Source organism: Gouania willdenowi, chromosome 18 (assembly GCF_900634775.1).
Source record: "Gouania willdenowi chromosome 18, fGouWil2.1, whole genome shotgun sequence".
In the NCBI taxonomy this organism is placed as follows: Eukaryota; Metazoa; Chordata; class Actinopteri; order Blenniiformes; family Gobiesocidae; genus Gouania; species Gouania willdenowi.
Window position 1 is genome coordinate 8,300,679 of NC_041061.1, and position 19,061 is coordinate 8,319,739.

General features: G+C 35.6%; 1 protein-coding gene across 4 annotated transcripts in view; it reads left to right on the forward strand.

Moving 5' to 3' along the window:
* Positions 1–12,154, forward strand: part of stim2b (stromal interaction molecule 2b) — a 58,341-nt gene extending 46,187 nt beyond the window's left edge. Inside the window, exons 5-12 of one of the 4 annotated variants that reach the window (XM_028474471.1) lie at positions 627–742; positions 829–1,006; positions 2,214–2,391; positions 3,527–3,688; positions 3,817–3,917; positions 4,960–5,198; positions 5,272–5,461; positions 7,519–12,154. In XM_028474471.1, coding sequence (XP_028330272.1) covers positions 627–742; positions 829–1,006; positions 2,214–2,391; positions 3,527–3,688; positions 3,817–3,917; positions 4,960–5,198; positions 5,272–5,461; positions 7,519–8,137 — 1,783 coding nt within the window. In that variant the 3' untranslated portion in view covers positions 8,138–12,154. Of the gene's footprint in view, positions 1–626; positions 743–828; positions 1,007–2,213; positions 2,392–3,526; positions 3,689–3,816; positions 3,918–4,959; positions 5,199–5,271; positions 5,516–7,518 lie in introns of all 4 variants that reach the window. The other 3 variants (XM_028474472.1, XM_028474473.1, XM_028474470.1) reach the window with 3 other exon arrangements.
* Positions 12,155–19,061: the final 6,907 nt, after the last annotated feature.

The window sequence follows — 19,061 nt, forward strand, 5'->3', positions numbered from 1 at the left end:
TAGGGGTTCTGTGTTATATCTGATGTCACGGTGTATTATGGTGGTTTCCCAGCTGGGTTGCCAAGTGCTGTTTAAGACGGTGATAAAGTGCAGGTTTTCAGTTTTCCTACAACACGTGTCAAACTCAAGGCCCCGGGGGGCAAATCCCTTTGCCCTTTAGAGCATCAAATGTGGCCGGCAGGATAAAGTCGGAATTACAGAAAACATGAATCATTGTGTAAAAATACCAAGTAATTCAATTGTAAATATCTCATTCCTTCCAAATACAGTACATAAATTCAATGAATATCCACAATATTTTCCAGGGCGCACAGTTTTCCCACACTTTTATCACATGATGACAGTCATTTTTAATATTTGTCTTTTTTCAAATCCTGCAATTCTAATAAAATGACGCCACAAATGGTCACAATTTGAAGGAAATGTAAAGATTGGATATTGTCTGTAACTTCCATTACTTTACATATATTTTTAAGGCAGAATATTGTTAAAATAGCTTGTTTTCCCACCTAAAACCCACTTGAGATCAAACTCGTCCGTATTTGGCCCCTGAACTAAATTGAGTTTGACACCCCTGATCTACAATCACCAGAAAGAATCCTCTTAGAGTGTCTGTTCAATTTCAGAATCGCAGCGAATGAACCCTCCTTCATGTCGATGCAGCTGAAGATATTAGATCAGCGGCATAAACAAAAGCTCAACCTGAAGGCGCTGGATGCCGTTCTTTTTGGGCCTCCTCTACGTAAGTGTGCACGGAGACTTCACAGCGTTGATTGATGGACACCCAAAAAAGACTTTGTTTGTCCTACGTTTTTTTTCTTCTTGCAGGGCAACAACACAACTGGATGAAAGACTTTGTCCTGATGATTTCCATAGTGATCGGTGTCGGGGGCTGCTGGTTTGCCTACGTGCAGAACAAGTCCAGCAAGGTGCACATTTCTCAGATGATGAAGGACCTGGATAGCCTACAACACGCGGAGCAAAGCCTCTTAGATCTGCAGAGCCGGTGAGATCACAATGAAAGATGGATGTCCTAGTTTCCTCCAATACGCAATACTGTACTCTTCAGCTTATTTGCTTAGCAAGCAGGTCTTACACATTTTATTGATAATAATAAAGATTGATGGTGATAACTTTAGTATTTTTCACCACATTCAAAGAGGTTGACTAAAACCATCATACTTTCACACCTATTGGAGGTAAACTACATTTGTAGACACACCACCTTCCAATTAACTAGGTATTATCCTTGCCCAATGACACAACGGCAATGGGTTTAGTGTTTATTATGAGAATGATAGTTTATTTTGTCCCGCACTTTTAGCCTGATTTGACCAATCAGGGTACCATGTGTGTAGAATATGTAGGATAATCCAGCTGTATTATGTTATGGTTTCATTTATTCAGACCACTTTTTTCAGGAAATTTGCTTTGATCTCCTGACATGTTTCGACTGTTAACTGTCAGTGTTCCTCAGAGGCGTCTGCTGATTGCTTTGATGTGTCCTTAAGAGTTCTTCCTCGGCATGGCCAGCCTGACAGAACTGTCAGAAAGAAAGTTGTCTGAATAAATGAAACCTTAACATATTATTAAAAATGAACATGCTGGAAGTTATAATCCAGTTGTGTTCTGGCATTTTTGTAAGTTCCCTTTTTGATTAATTCAGATTTTTTTTTCTCTCCAAACAATAATTTTGCTTGATACTGTAGATTAAATGAAATTATTACCAGTAATAGTCTGAGCATTTGGGGGAGCAGCAGTGTTAGCGTTAGTGTTAGTTTTGCACTGCATACATCTTTCTCTGGAGAATGCAGTGACACCCTTCTGCAGCTTTGACCTCTTTGTGTATTATATAAGCCATCATGAGTTTTCACATGTTTAATGTACCGCAACTAAAACCATCAGATGTGCATTTACCTCAACACACAGAGCTCCGTTGTGGAAGTTATGAAAGGCTGAGAAGTTACAATCGGTCATAATAAATAAAATGACCGTATATTTTTGGATTTGTGAATTTGTAGTGAAGTCATGAGTGCAGTAGAAATGCATGAAAGGAGTGTGTTTTTCAAAATAAAAGCCGGTGGAGGTAAAATAATTTCTCACTCTGCCCTAGTGGTGTAGGATTCAGGGGTTACTGGACAAAAAAAATTAAGCCAGAGGTCAAAGTTCAGAGCCTAACTGAGTGGACGTCCTCTGGTCTTTTTTTGCTTTAGTCTGGAGAAAGCTCAGGAGGAGAACCGCACCGTGGCCGTGGAGAAGCAGAACCTGGAGGAGAAGATGAGGGACGAGATCAGCGGGGCCAAGAAAGAAGCTCACCGCCTCCGAGAGCTGAGAGAAGGAGCTGAATGTGAGCTCAGTCGCCTCAAATACGCAGAGGAGGAGCTCGTACAGGTGACCTCATCGTCGAAACCAGCTGCTTTCAATTTCAATTATTGTATTTATATGTTATGTATATATTCATTATGTATATAAGTCTGATTTTAGCACCTTAAACCAGGGGTTCTCAACCTTGGGGTTAGGACGCTGAGACACTGGGAGGGGGTCGCCAGATGCTTTCAAAAAACTAAGAATGTTTTTTGAACATTATGAGCCCATATTTTGCTTATTTTTTAACCTTTTTCTCCAGCTATGCCAAACTTGCCACATTTTAACCTATTTTCATCACTTTTTAATGCATTTTTGCTACATTACTCCCATTTCTGCTTTTTCTGCACATTTTTTCCACTTTCAAGACATTTCCGCCACTTTTAAAACCTTTTAACCTCTTTTCACCATATTTCATGCTTATTTTTTGCATTCACGATTTGTCATGCCTATTATTTTCCAGTTTAAACTAATTGTTTCTACTTTTTAAATTACATTACCCCAATCCCCCTTTCCCCCATTTCTGCAACTTTTAATATTGACATTTTGAACCCTTTTTACTACTTTTTCTGTCTGTTTTTGGCCACTCTAATTTGCAACTGTTAACCAATTTCTGCGGTTTTTAAACCTCCATTTCATCCCTTTTTCCACCATTATTGGTCACTTTTAACATATTTTATTCCTGATTAAAACAAGGATTTACATCTTTAAGATGACTCTATATTATGGCCCAAATAATGATCAACTTCCTGGATAACAGTGGATATTATTCAGATAAATAAATAAATGTGGTTATCACAGATTCATGGAACAATGGACCATCATTTTGCTGACTTTATGGATGGACCCCAAAAAGCTCTCCCCTTTATTCCCCCTAATAGATGGTCCTGTCTCCACATGACTGTTCTTCAATGTTCATGTCTGTGTTCAACCACCTTCAGGTACAGTGGGGGTCCCCGGTTTCTGGAACCTTTATTTTGGGGGTCACGGGCTGAACAGGTTGAGAACCAAGGTCTTAAAAAACTTGAATTCGACACATTCTGATTCATATAATGGTTTCATTTCAAGAAAAATAAATATTATTATTGTCCTGAAATATTAAAACTAAAAGGAAGAATGGAAGTTTTCCAGCATACACTGATGCTCCCCCGCTGCTCTGTAGGTGCGGAAGGCTTTGAAGAGGGCGGAGAAGGAGATGCAGTCGGAGCGCTCGGTGCCCGAGGCTCTCCAGAAATGGCTCCAGCTCACACACGAAGTGGAAGTTCAGTACTACAACATCAAGAAACAGAGCGCCGAGTACCAGCTGTGCATCGCCAAAGACGAGGTACGCTCCAGCCTCAGCCTGTTGTGTCACTGTTTTACTCTCACTGCCTAATCACACCTGGGCCGTCATTATTCTGTGTTTCAGCACAGTTTTAGATGGTGAATTGTGCAATGTTTGTGATTTTTCAGGCAGAGAAAATCAAAAAGAAAAGGGGCTCTGTGTTTGGTACTCTTCATGTGGCTCACAGTTCTTCACTGGATGAGGTGGATCACAAGATACTTGAAGCAAAGTGAGTAAAACCTGTATCAAAGCACATGTGCTGATAATTAACAGGCCAAAAGTTCCACATTATTGTTTATCTACTTTTATTATTAATATTGGCACTAATTTATCATTCATAGATGTAAATGTTTGGAATCTGTTAAATCATTTGGTCACAACCATTAAAAAAAAAAAAAATCAACTTTATAATCAGATGTTTTTTTTTTAACTTTAAAGCTTTATTCTTGACTTTAAAGGGATCCTCCACTGTTTTTACAAATCCGGCCTAAAATCTTTGAAATGTACTTAATAGAATATCTATGCCTAACAACACAAATGCACAAGTGTTACAAAAGTTACAAATGCACAGTAGCCAGAATTAGTGACAAGATATTGTTAGACTGCATTTTACTTGAATTAGATCTATATTTCAGAAAGTGAACATATAGAATACATTTGTTCAAGATTGTGTTGTTTTAATCAGTTCAACATTAATTAATAATATACTAGACATTTCGGGTGACCCCATTAAAATCCAGGTGACCCCAAGGTTGAAAAACAGTGCACTGCCGTGCGGCGCGCACTGTTTAAGGTAGACTAAAGGTCCCTTAGGAGAGCTCTTCTTCTCTGCTTTATTGTCTACTACGAAACCGCAGAGTTGGAATAGTTTTTTCAGTAAACTTTCGGTAAACAAATATATGATATTTTTTTTAGGGCAACAAAAGCAGTACGAGTTGGAAATTTCGTAAATGATCTAAAAAGCAGGCTGAATGTTTCACTCCAATAAAAAACAATGGGTCGTTTACAGGCAGTGGGGCTGTGTGACATCATCAATCTCTTGATTTCAAGATGGCGGATTAAATGCTCTTAAATTGTAAAGTACTCCAATTTTTAACAATGGTGCATAATAATGCATTTTGTTAGGCATTGATATTCGAATAAGTACATTTAAAATATTTGTAAAAACAGTGGAAGATTTAGCTTAACAAAGAAAACCTCCAACAAAACAAGACATCCATGACAACAAACAGGGTTTTTGACGGTTTCTAATCCACTTGTTTGTTTCGTAGGAAATCCTTGTCTGAGGTGACTGCATGTCTGAGGGAGCGTCTCCACCGCTGGCAGCAGATCGAGAAGCTCTGCGGGTTTCCTTTGGTGAATAATTCGGGCCTGCCGAGCCTGACAGCGAGCCTGTACTCGGACCACAGCTGGGTGGTCATGCCGAGGGTTTCCGTGCCTCCGTATCCAATTGCAGGAGGCGTGGATGACCTGGACGAGGACACACCTCCCATCATTCCACAGTTCCCCTGTGAGTATTTTGTTTCCCTGCTGTTAGGAGTGATTTGAATCCATCTGAACACTCCTGTGCTCACTCTTCCCAGCGTCCACGTTCATCCGGCCTCCTCTGACGCGAAGCGGCAGCCTGTGTCGGTCTCGGCGCAGCCTTATGAGCTCGCCTCAATCCTCGCTGATGTCGCCGGATCCCGATCTGCTGTCCATGGCCAGCTCGTCCCTCTCCTATCGCGGCGAGGCAGACGACGAACATATATTATTCAGCACAGATAGGAGGGGGTATGTAGCGGTGGCCGGGATGCCGCGGAATACTTTTACAGTTTGGACTCACAGGTGTTTTATACACACAATCGCTCTCTGATGCTTTCAGCTTGGGCTTCACTGGGAACCTTTGCTTCTGGGTGTCAACTTGTATGTGAAAGATCTTTCTTTCATTTCTTCTTTAATCTAGATTTTGCTTTTAATTTGATTAAAAAAAAAAATTAAAAAAAACTTCCACTGGCTGATGCCGCCTTAAGGTAACCTGTTCAAAAAGCATGGCGTGGATTTTCACTTATGCCGATGATGTGCTGCTTTACAAAGTAGTTTTGGAGCCTCTGATTTTAGGTTATTTTATCAAAAGATTGAAATCACAGTTTTCACTTGATGGTAATATGAAACGGAAGATACCTTTTACATTTACACACTATTTTTCATTGTTACAGGTCGTTAGATGTGTGTTTAATACGTAGCAAAGTAACAGAAATTTCAAATACTGGGCAAAATCTTGCAATACAAAATTTTGCAGAACTCCTGAAATGGGGGAAAGCTATATGACACAAATGAAACCTTTGCTTACATGGTTTGGACAATATCATGCAATTTTTTTTAGCCATTTACCGATGGTTGAATACGTAGCAAAAACTCAAAATGCTAAATCTTGCCGAAAATCTTGCAGATTAACAGACTTAACTTCCTGAAATGGAAATACAGTAGCTACTGTACATGGACTAAACACAAAGACAATATAACACATTTAGATTGTATTTTTGAATTGGAATCTGAATGTCAAGCAAGTGTAGCAAAAATTGATGGTGAAGTTTAATATCCAGTAAGGAAATCTTACTAGGAAAAAATCCTATTCAATTTAACTGTATTCTATATTATTCTTTACCTTGTCACTTTAGCTAAACTAAAGCTAATTATTTTAAAGAATGCTAACCCACTATTGAAGTGCAACAACCATCGTTTAAGGGACACAATCTTAGTTTGACCCAAGAGTCAGACACTGTATTTTATTACAAGCCTTTCCATAAGGTATCCTATCGCTCAAATATTGCTGTGCACATCAACTCCTCATTTATTTGTCAACCCATCATTGATGTTATTAATTCAGAAACATAAATCATGCTCGAGATCGAAGTAAATCCAGTTAGATGGACATTAAATGAAGGTACAAAAAAAATGTTTGCCAAAAAATTCGATACAAATCATTTTAGCGGCATCTGCTGGCCGACTTGTAACTAAACATTTGTATAGAACAATAATGCACTTTGATGTTTTTGTCGCTTTTTTTTTTTTATCTAAATATATTTTATTGTAACATCATAAAACATGATTTCCAGTTCTGCCTCCTGTGGACCAAGAAAAAGAGATCTTTATGTGGCTTTTTTGGTTGATTTTTTTTTTATCAATTTGAAACTAACATTGTTCACATTTTAGAACTTTATGAATCAATCAATGATAAAATAAAGAAATGTATTATTCATTATGAAATCTTTGCGATATAAAACAAAATTGTTTTTCCAAAATATTTAATTTTAATACCTGACATATTACTCAAAAAACCTATAACTAAAGCAGTGGTTCCCAACCTTTTTCGGCTTGTGACCCCGAAAGTGAAAGTGAAAGTGTAGAATGCAGTTGTTTGAGACTGTATGTTGTGTATATCTGTTTCTGTGATATTATGTATTGTTTATTTAATTGTGCAAAATAGATAAAATACATATAAATACAATTTTAAAAAAATTGAAAATGTCATTTAAATCAGTAATTTATTTTATTTTATTATTACGAGACGTTTTAGGCGACCCCAAGAATGAAAAATCCTGAACTAAAGGATAGAAAAAAAAAATATATAAAATTTTTTTTTTCCTTCCTCTCTTCCAGTCATGGACTTGTAGCATCCTAACACATCATTTATCATTGGGATCAGGAATTAATCAGGTATCTCTAAACAAGTTAAAGATAGATTAAAAACCCAATGTTGGTTCTCAGGAGGCAAAACCTTCTTCTCTGTTCTAAATGTGCTGTATTCTGTGACGTGTTGAACTGATCGAGCCTATGCTCTCCTCCAGAGAAGCTCTTCAGGACGGCGGCTCGGACGCAGACTCCCTCAGCTCCTCTTTAGGCCGTAAGCAGCTCTTCAACTCCTCGGACACTCCCTACAGGAAGGTGTCCCGTGAGGAGCTGCTGCTCTTCAGCCAGAAACCAGATCTCCCTGCCTCCGCCCCCACCACCACCAGCAGCAGCAGCAGTAGCAGCAGCCTTAGGGACTCCACCCCTCCTCCTCTACCTCCCACCCCAGCCACCACCCCGTCCGGCCCACCCTCCACCTCCCCATCCCCCAACCTGGAGCACCACCCGTTTGCACAACGAGGCTCGCCCGACCTCACCCAAATCACCCCCGACTCCCAAATTGTCCCCATGTCCCAGAGGAGCGCCACCTCCCCAACGGGTAAGGGGGTGTACAACGGTGTCTTGGAGAAGTCGTACAGCTTCGGCCAGCTGCCGGCCAGCATGCTGCCCAACGTAGGAACCCGTCACCCGTCTCTCACCTCCCTGGACTCGGAGGGCCGCAGCATGGGGCGGGAGTACAAGCTCCAGAGCGCCTCGTCCCAGGACTCCAGCGAGAATGGAGACAAAATCAAGCGCTCCTCCTCAAAACTCAAAAGCCTATTCAAGAAGAAAAAATGAAACTCGACGAGAGAGACACACAAAATAATTGTTTTAGCCCTAAAGACTAAACAATGGACATCTACTTAAAGCTAAAACATTTAATTTTTTTTTCTCTTTGCTGTTTGTTTTGTTCCTCATCAAAGATGGAATGGAATGTAGCTCAGTCCGAGTGCCTTGACGCGCTCCGCAGGCTGAAAGCCTTACTTTTTTCAAGAATGCCTTTTGATTTTGTTAGCTCACAGGGAGAACTACAGAGCCCTCAAAGGGACATCACTAACAGGATTTGAGGACTACCTTTGCAATTAAGTCGCGCCTTTCTAACCCATTGATTTCAAACAACCTGCAAAGTTTCAGACCATGGATTTGAATCCATCATTTAGCATCTGGAATCAAAGAAGAAACATGAAATCCTTGTAATTGGTCACTAGAGATGTACAAAATTACAAAGTATGTCATGAAAAACTGAGAATCTATTATGTTAGCTTGTACGGTGTACATTTTAGGTCATCCTCAGTTCACAGAGTGATTAATCAGGCAAACTTATGTCATTTATCAGACCAAACAGACTCCGCAAAACCTCCGTCAAATGAAAAGGCCTCAGGCTTCAAAATAAAAGTCATCAGACTCAACAACCTCAGGCCTTAAAACACAACATGGAGCATGGAGTTTTATTTTGATGGAACCGGAAGAACACACAACTAAGAAAGTTGAAAGGCCGTTTTTTCCTTTTATTTTTTAAAAGTTAAGATATATCAATGTATTGTTTGATTAATAAATACATAGTTAAATGTATGGAACCGTATTGCATTTTTTTTTTTAATAAATAAGTTATTTATTTGGGGGTTTTTCTTCTGTTTTATGCCAGCTTGTTTAATTTGATAAATGTACAGGGAAAAAAATTACTCAGAAAATAGAAGAAGAAAAAATTTGCCCAAAAAACAAACCAAAAAAAGAAATTATTCAGAAATAACAGAATTTCATTTTTTTTTTTTTTTTCAAGTGAATGCAGTACGCTTCCGTATAAATTAAACGTTGATATATATTAACCTTTAAAAATAAATAGGAAAAAGCACTTTTAACTTACTCTCATTATTCGAAGCAGCACATATTGATGACGTCATGTGTATTTCCGGTTTCTGCAAAATACAATGTAATGTCGTGTTTTACGGCCTGAGGCCGATAAGTCTGTTGACTTTTATATTGAAACCTGACTTCATGTCATTTGACACGGTTTGGTTTGACAAATTAATCCGTTTGGTCTGACGAATGACAGAAGTTTTCCTGATACCTCACTCTGAAACGTGAGGATGTCCTAAAATGTACACCGTAAAGTTGCTGTTAATAAGTTTTCTGTAGTAATTGCGCAAAAAAAAATTCAAAATCTGCAAATGTAGTCCTCCAAACTCTGCTGTTTTGAACTTTAAACACTTTGTAGCAACCCAACCAGGTCAAGAAAAAGTCAACAAAAGGTCAAAAAAGTCTTTCTCGCAAAGTTTATTTTAACGATAAACCAAAAAAAAAAGAAAAAGAAAAAAAAGGAGGTAAAGAGGGCAAGTCTGTACATTTAGTTTCAAGCACACTATGTCTAACGTCTCACTTTCATGTTCTTTTCAAATGACTTATAAACCTCACTCTCACGACACACAACGACCAACAGCACTCTTGTTTAATGAGAAGCTGTTGGTGTTTGTACAATTTGTCCCTGATCAAATCGTCCTGTGAAGTGTCTGAGTCTTGAACTCATCTACTTGATTATTTCCTTTAAGTGAGGGGGAGGAGAAAAAAGAAAGAGGAAAATCCTGCTAAAAGTTTGTTGCACTACTGCTTCCCTGGTATTTGGGAAAGAGCCGCAGCTCGCGGAGTAAATAGTAAATAAACAGAGAAATGCATGAGCAGCTGGAGTGAAGGCACAACATATAATGCCAGAGCCAAAATTATCTGATGTGTCTTCAGTGCAACTGTTAATGTATTACTATATATATATATATATATATATATATATGTGTGTGTGTGTGTGTGTGTGTATTCTAACGCGCACACTTTGTTTTCACTCGTTCTTCTAAGGGTTCTAATACTGGTCAGATGGTGGGATCACCGCAAACTCATACTTACCGAAGAAAGTTTCTTGAATATGAGAGATTTTACTTAAACCCACGTCACTTTTTTTTTTGTATTCCAGTCACCTTTTTGTTACTTGATGAACTGCATCCTTTATCCCTGTAACCATTGCTCACTCTGTGTCGCCGTCAGACTTAGATTCACCGTGACAAATTTGTTACATGCAAATTGCCTTTAAAGGTACGAATAATACAAATATCAATGAAATAAATGCGTAACTGCTTTTTGTAATGCTATTTTTTTTTACCACAAGGGTGGTATTTGGTTGCACTTTAAATTATGCAAAATATCAGAAGTTTGGGAAAGATTTCCCTTTTTTCCCCTTTATTTTATAAAAAAATATTACCCATAATATTTAAATGAATACTACCCATCATGGGTAGTAGTTCCTGTGTGATAAACAAAACAAACAAAAAAAAAAAATGCAGACAATGTTAACGATTAGCGCTCCTTTCGTAATCGCTTTACACAAAAGCAACTTGTGCTAGTCTTTAGCGCTGGATGTAATTATGTTATTTATTCCTTTTTTCTGCCCCAGAAATAAGTTTAACAGAAGAGTTTCACTGTGAGATTGTGAGCTTCGCTACAACAGGTTAACAAGTTTATCCCATTAGTAACTAAATACAGATGCTATCCTTCAAGGATGACTTGCACAATCAGTAGCAAGCTAATCTCTGAGCGCCAACTTTCGCTATAAGCTCCAAACTTCCCCTCCGTTACTTTGTTAGCTAACAAACATCTTTCTAAAACGTCACTCACCTCCGCCTTGTCTCTCCTCTTGCGAATTAACTCTAAATGGCAAGGATGATTTGCACAATCTGGGACAAGCTAATCTCTGAGCGCTAACTCTTTGCTATAAGCTTCAAACTTCACCTCTGTTACTTTGTTAGTTAACAAAACATCACTTTCCTCCACCTTGTCTGTCTCCTTTCTTTTTGCGAATTCGCTCTCGCGAGCATCTTGTTTCTGGTCTGTCCCAATTCTATGCAAGATGCTAACAGGCTAGCTAATCTGGGGCTAATTTAGTGATTCTAAATGTTCACCAAAACAGAAATGTTAACTTTCAGCTCTTCTCGTAATCGCTCTACACAAAGCAACTTGTGCTAGCTTTGCTACAACACGCTAACAGATGTATCCCATTAGTTAGCTAAGGATGACTTGCACAGTCTGGAGCAAGCTTAATTTCTGAGTGCCAACGAAGATCCAAATTTCACCTCCGATACTTTGTTAACTAAGAAAACACTTTTCTAAAACGTCACTCACCTCCATTTTGTCTCTTTCCTTCCGAATTACCTCTAGCTCGCATCTAGTTTCTTGTCCGTCCCAATTCTATGCAGATGCTAACAGGCTAGCTAATCTGGGGCTAATTTAGTTATTCTCAACGTTCACAAAAACTGAAATTTTTATTGAATCTTACTTATCGTACATTTAGGGATACACAGGACCAGGAACATCTGCCTGAGTGTTACAATAGCTTAGCGTTATCAATGTTACCTAAATCTGGCTTAAATTGGAACTATTTGACTCAGATCTGATGAGTAGACCAACACGGGCCTCCTTAACTCCACACTCACTCCACACTCAGCTCGAAGCCGACCCATGCAATACGCTTTACTCCTCTTTGGGCCAGCAATCGAGCGCACTGATGTCAAGAGCTTCACACTGTGATTTCTGGACCTGGCTGTGACTGCTTCAACGCGGGTTGACGACACACATAACGGTGGCCTTTAGAGGGTGTAGGGAAAAAGCAGCTCATGATGAAGGAATTACACAAAGTCAAGAAGTGCAAGGCAAGGAGGTTAAGAATGTTTACGCGATAAAAGGGGGTTTTTGGAGAGCATTTTTTTTTTTTTTTTTTTTTCGTGTGTGAATATTTGTATACTGTAGAAGAATTAATTAAAAAAACTTATGCTGTTATTTGATGTTGTGTGTGTGTTGTCTTTGCTAGGAAAAGTTAGATTTTTCCAATAAATGGAGCTGAATCTAACCTGCCTTTGGCAACTGAAGGAAAAAAAAGGTATTCTGATGTGCAATCTGTCTTCAGAGCAGGGAAACGTTGGAAAACAATAAAAGCATGCATGATCGCTCCATCAATACAATGTGAACGTGACAAAACTGGTGTTGAAGGTTCATCAATTCAGCACTGCAGGAGAGAAGAAGGTCTGTTGGTGATGAATGTTGTTTTTGGAGCCACATGTCAGGCTGCATTCTGTGTAATAACCACATGGGGGAAGCAGAGCACCTTTGAAGAAGAAATGATTTGTCCTCAACACCCCAAATCAGAGGTAAGGCTATATTACAGTAAGGCAAAACATTAGAAAGATTTTCAAAATAAAATTAAAAGCCCCTTAAAATTAGTACAAACTAAGGTGAATCTGCATTAAAGCATAAAAATGATGAGAATCTGACAAACACCCCAAAAAAATTGAAAATTCCCTCAACTTAGGAGGTAAGGCCAAAGTAAGGCATAAAATAAAAAAAAGTTTAAATAGACCCTGAAATCTACTGTAAATATAATACACATACTTTAAATGGGCTAAGAATGAAGGAAGGCACAAAAAATGGCAAAAATAAAAAATGCACTTAACTTCAGAGCTAAGGCTATATAGTAGGGCATAAAATAAAAAAATTGAGTTGGACCATCAATAATCCTAAAAACTACTATAAATATAATGCACATAAAACGGGCACAGAATGCAGGAAGACACAAAAAAGGCAAAATAAAAAACACCCAACTTTGGCAGTAAGGTTATAGGAAGGCATAAAACCAAAAAATAAAAACCATCAATAGATCCGAAAAACTACTGTAAGAAAAAATGCACATACTTAAAACGGGCTAAGAATGCAGGAAGGCCCAAAAAATGGAAAAATCAAAAATGCACCAAACTTTGGATGTAGTAAAACATTAAAAAAAAAATTGTTTGGACTATCAATATACCCTAAAAACTACTGTAATTATAATGCACATACTTGAAACGAGCTAAAAATGCAAAAAGGCACAAAAAAGGCAAAAATAAAAAATGCACCCAACTTTGGAGGAAAGGCTATAGTAAAGCATACAGTTAAAAAAAAAAGAAAAATTGAGTTAAAACCATTATTAGACCCTAAGACGTAATTAAAATGGGCTGAGAAAGCAGTAAGGCACAAAAATCAGCCTTGCCTCTGATTTGGGGTGATTTTTGCCATTTATTGCTGTTTAAGTATGTGCATATTATATGTGCAACTTTCTTAGCCCTATTTAAGTGTGTGCATTATAATTGCAGTAGTTTTTAGGGTATAATGATGGTCCGTAGTCAATTTTTTTTTGGGAATTTTTTTGAAAAAAATGCCTTGCTATAGCATTAATTTTTATTTTGGGTGATTTTTGTCATTTTTTGTGCCTTGCTGCCTTTTTAGCCCTGTTTAAGTATGTGCATTATATTTGCAGTAGTTTTTTGGGTCTGATGATGGTCCTAATTAAATTTTTTTTTTTTTTAATTTTTGAAAAAAAAATGCCTTGCTATAGCCTTACTTTTTATTTTTTGTTATTTTTTTAATTTTTGTCATTTTTTGTGCCTTACTGCTTATTTAGCCCTTTTAAGTATGTGCATTATATTTGCAGTAGTTTTTAGGGTCTAATGATGGTCCTAACTCAATTTTTATTTTTTGTTTTTTTTAAATTTAAAAAAAAAAAAAGCCTTGTTATAGCCTTACTTTTTATTTTGGGTGATTTTAGTTTTTTGTCATTTTTTGTGCCTTACTGCTTTCTTAGCCCCATTTAAGTATGTGCATTATATTTGCAGTAGTTTTTAGGGTCTAATGATGGTCCTAACTCAATTTTTTTTTTTTGAATTTTTTAAAAAAATGCCTTGCTATAGCCTTACTTTTTATTTTGGGTGATTTTAGTTTTTTGTCATTTTTTGTGCCTTACTGCTTTCTTAGCCCCATTTAAGTATGTGCATTATATTTGCAGTAGTTTTAGGGCCTAATGATGGTCCTAACTCAATTTTTTTTTTTTGAATTTTTCAAAAAAAAATGCCTTGTTATAGCCTTACTTTTTATTTTGGGTGATTTCAGTTTTTTGTCATTTTTGTGCCTTTCTGCTTTCTTTGCCCCATTTAAGTATGTGCATTATATTTGCAGTAGTTTTTAGGGCCTAATGATGGTCCTAACTCAATTTTTTTTTTTTTGAATTTTTCAAAAAAAATGCCTTGTTATAGCCTTACTTTTTATTTTGGGTGATTTTAGTTTTTTGTGCCTTACTGCTTTCTTAGCCCCATTTAAGTATGTGCATTATATTTGCATTAGTTTTTAGGGTCTAATGATGGTCTTAACTCAATTTTTTTTTTTTTTGAATTTTTCAAAAAAATGCCTTGCTATAGCCTTACTTTTTATTTGTGTCATGTTAGTTTTTCGTCATTTTTTGTGCCTTACTGCTTTCTTAGCCCCATTTAAGTATGTGCATTATATTTGCAGTAGTTTTTAGGGTCTAATGATGGTCCTAACTCAATTTTTTTTTTTTTGAATTTTTCAAAAAAAATGCCATGTTATAGCCTTACTTTTTATTTTGGGTGATTTTAGTTTTTTGTCATTTTTTGTGCCTTTCTGCTTTCTTTGCCCCATTTAAGTATGTGCATTATATTTGCAGTAGTTTTTAGGGCCTAATGATGGTCCTAACTCAATTTTTTTTTTTTTGAATTTTTCAAAAAAAAATGCCTTGCTATAGCCTTACTTTTTATTTTGGGTGATTTTAGTTTTTTGTCATTTTTTGTGCCTTTCTGCTTTCTTTACCCCATTTAAGTATGTGCATTATATTTGCAGTAGTTTTTAGGGCCTAATGATGGTCTTAACTCAATTTTTCAAAAAAAATGCCTTGCTATAGCCTTACTTTTTATTTTGGGTGATTTCAGTTTTTTGTCATTTTTTGTGCCTTTCTTCTTTCTTTGCCCCATTTAAGTATGTGCATTATATTTGCAGTAGTTTTTAGGGCCTATATGATGGTCCTAACTCAATTTTTTTTTTTTTGAATTTTTCAAAAAAAAATGCCTTGCTATAGCCTTACTTTTTATTTTGAGTGATTTTAGTTTTTTGTCATCTTTTTGTGCCTTTCTGCTTTCTTTACCCCATTTAAGTATGTGCATTATATTTGCAGTAGTTTTTAGGGCCTAATGATGGTCTTAACTCAATTTTTTTTTTTTTTGAATTTTTCAAAAAAAATGCCTTGTTATAGCCTTACTTTTTATTTTGGGTGATTTTAGTTTTTTGTGCCTTACTGCTTTCTTAGCCCCATTTAAGTATGTGCATTATGTTTGCATTAGTTTTTAGGGTCTAATGATGGTCCTAGCTCAATTTTTTTTTTTTTTGAATTTTTCAAAAAAAATGCCTTGCTATAGCCTTACTTTTTATTTTGGGTGATTTTAGTTTTTTGTCATTTTTTGTGACTTACTGCTTTCTTTGCCCCATTTAAGTATGTGCATTATATTTGCAGTAGTTTTTAGGGCCTTATGATGGTCCTAACTCAATTTTTTTTTTTTTGAATTTTTCAAAAAAAATGCCTTGCTATAGCCTTACTTTTTATTTTGAGTGATTTTAGTTTTTTGTCATTTTTTGTGCCTTACTGCTTTCTTAGCCCCATTTAAGTATGTGCATTATATTTGCAGTAGTTTTTAGGGCCTAATGATGGTCCTAACTCAATTTTTTTTTTTTTGAATTTTTCAAAAAAAATGCCTTGTTATAGCCTTACTTTTTATATTGGGTGATTTTAGTTTTTTGTAATTTTTTGTGCCTTTCTGCTTTCTTTGCCCAATTTAAGTATGTGCATTATATTTGCAGTAGTTTTTAGGGCCTAATGATGGTCCTAACTCAATTTTTTTTTTTTTGAATTTTTCAAAAAAAATGCCTTGCTATAGCCTTACTTTTTATTTTGAGTGATTTTAGTTTTTTGTCATTTTTTGTGCCTTACTGCTTTCTTTGCCCAATTTAAGTATGTGCATTATATTTGCAGTAGTTTTTAGGGCCTAATGATGGTCCTAACTCAATTTTTTTTTTTTTGAATTTTTCAAAAAAAATGCATTGTCTATAGCCTTACTTTTTATTTGGGTGATTTTAGTTTTTTGTCATTTTTTGTGCCTTACTGCTTTCTTAGCCCCATTTAAGTATGTGCATTATATTTGCAGTAGTTTTTAGGGTCCTAATGATGGTCCTAACTCAATTTTTTTTTTTTTTGAATTTTTTCAAAAAAAATGCCTTGCTATAGCCTTACTTTTTATTTTGGGTGATTTTAGTTTTTTGTCATTTTTGTGCCTTTCTGCTTTCTTTGCCCCATTTAAGTATGTGCATTATATTTGCAGTAGTTTTTAGGGCCTAATGATGGTCCTAACTCAATTTTTTTTTTTTTGAATTTTTCAAAAAAAAATGCCTTGTTATAGCCTTACTTTTTATTTTGGGTGATTTTAGTTTTTTGTCATTTTTGTGCCTTCTGCTTTCTTTGCCCCATTTAAGTATGTGCATTATATTTGCAGTAGTTTTTAGGGCCTAATGATGGTCCTAACTCAATTTTTTTTTTTTTGAATTTTTCAAAAAAAATGCCTTGTTATAGCCTTACTTTTTATTTTGGGTGATTTTAGTTTTTTGTCATTTTTGTGCCTTACTGCTTTCTTTACCCCATTTAAGTATGTGCATTATATTTGCAGTAGTTTTTAGGGCCTAATGATGGTCCTAACTCAATTTTTTTTTTTTTTGAATTTTTCAAAAAAAATGCCTTGTTATAGCCTTACTTTTTATTTTGGGTGATTTTAGTTTTTTGTCATTTTTGTGCCTTTCTGCTTTCTTTGCCCCATTTAAGTATGTGAATTATATTTGCAGTAGTTTTTTAGGGCCTAATGATGGTCCTAACTCAATTTTTTTTTTTTTGAATTTTTCAAAAAAAATGCCATGTTATAGCCTTACTTTTATTTTGGGTGATTTTAGTTTTTGTCATTTTGTGCCTTACTGCTTTCTTAGCCCCATTAAGTATGTGCATTATATTTGCAGTAGTTTTTAGGGTCCTAATGATGGTCCTAACTCAATTTTTTTTTTTTTGAATTTTTCAAAAAAAAATGCCTTTGCTATAGCCTTACTTTTTATTTTGGGTGATTTTAGTTTTTTGTCATTTTTTGTGACTTACTGCTTTCTTAGCCCCATTTAAGTATGTGCATTATATTTGCAGTAGTTTTTAGGGCCTAATGATGGTCCTAACTCAATTTTTTTTTTTTTTGAATTTTTCAAAAAAATGCCTTGCTATAGCCTTACTTTTTATTTTGAGTGATTTTAGTTTTTGTCATTTTTTGTGCCTTACTGCTTTCTTAGCCCCATTTAAGTATGTGCATTATATTTGCAGTAGTTTTTAGGGCCTAATGATGGTCCTAACTCAATTTTTTTTTTTTTGAATTTTTCAAAAAAAATGCCTTGTTATAGCCTACTTTTTATTTTGGGTGATTTTAGTTTTTGTCATTTTTTGTGCCTTTCTGCTTTCTTTGCCCAATTTAAGTATGTGCATTATATTTGCAGTAGTTTTTAGGGCCTAATGATGGTCCTAACTCAATTTTTTTTTTTTTGAATTTTTCAAAAAAAATGCCTTGTTATAGCCTTACTTTTTATTTTGGGTGATTTTAGTTTTTTGTCTTTTTTGGCCTTACTTGCGTTCTTAGCCCCATTTAAGTATGTGCATTATATTTGCAGTAGTAGTTTTTAGGGTCCTAATGATGGTCCTAACTCAATTTTTTTTTTTTGAATTTTTCAAAAAAAATGCCTTGCTATAGCCTTACTTTTTATTTTGGGTGATTTTAGTTTTTTGTCATTTTTTGTGCCTTACTGCTTCTTTAGCCCCATTTAAGTATGTGCATTATATTTGCAGTAGTTTTTAGGGTCTAATGATGGTCCTAACTCAATTTTTTTTTTTTTTGAATTTTTCAAAAAAAAATGCCTTGCTATAGCCTTACTTTTTATTTTGGGTGATTTTAGTTTTTTGTCATTTTTTTGTGCCTTTCTGCTTTCTTTGCCCAATTTAAGTATGTGCATTATATTTGCAGTAGTTTTTAGGACCTAATGATGGTCCTAACTCAATTTTTTTTTTTTGAATTTTTCAAAAAAAATGCCTGTTATAGCCTACTTTTTAATTTTGGGGTGATTTTAGTTTTTTGTCATTTTTGTGCCTTTCTGCTTTCTTTGCCCCATTTAAGTATGTGGCATTATATTTGCAGTAGTTTTTAGGGCCTATGATGGTCCTAACTCAATTTTTTTTTTTTTAATTTTTCAAAAAAAATGCCTTGCTATAGCCTTACTTTTTATTTTGGGTGATTTTAGTTTTTTTGTCATTTTTTGTGCCTTACTGCTTTCTTTACCCCATTTAAGTATGTGCATTATATTTGCAGTAGTTTTTAGGGCCTAATGATGGTCTTAACTCAATTTTTTTTTTTTTTAATTTTTCCAAAAAAATGCCTTGCTATAGCCTTACTTTTTATTTTGGGTGATTTCAGTTTTTTGTCTTTGTTGTGCCTTTCTGCTTTCTTTGCCCCATTTAGTATGTGCATTATATTTGCAGTAGTTTTTAGGGCCTAATGATGGTCCCTAACTCAATTTTTTTTTTTTGAATTTTTCAAAAAAAATGCCTTGTTATAGCCTTACTTTTTATTTGGGTGATTTCAGTTTTTGTCATTTTTGTGCCTTTCTGCTTTCCTTTGCCCCATTTAAGTATGTGCATTATATTTGCAGTAGTTTTTAGGGGCCTAATGATGGTCCTAACTCAATTTTTTTTTTTTTGAATTTTTCAAAAAAAATGCCTTGTTATAGCCTTACTTTTTATTTT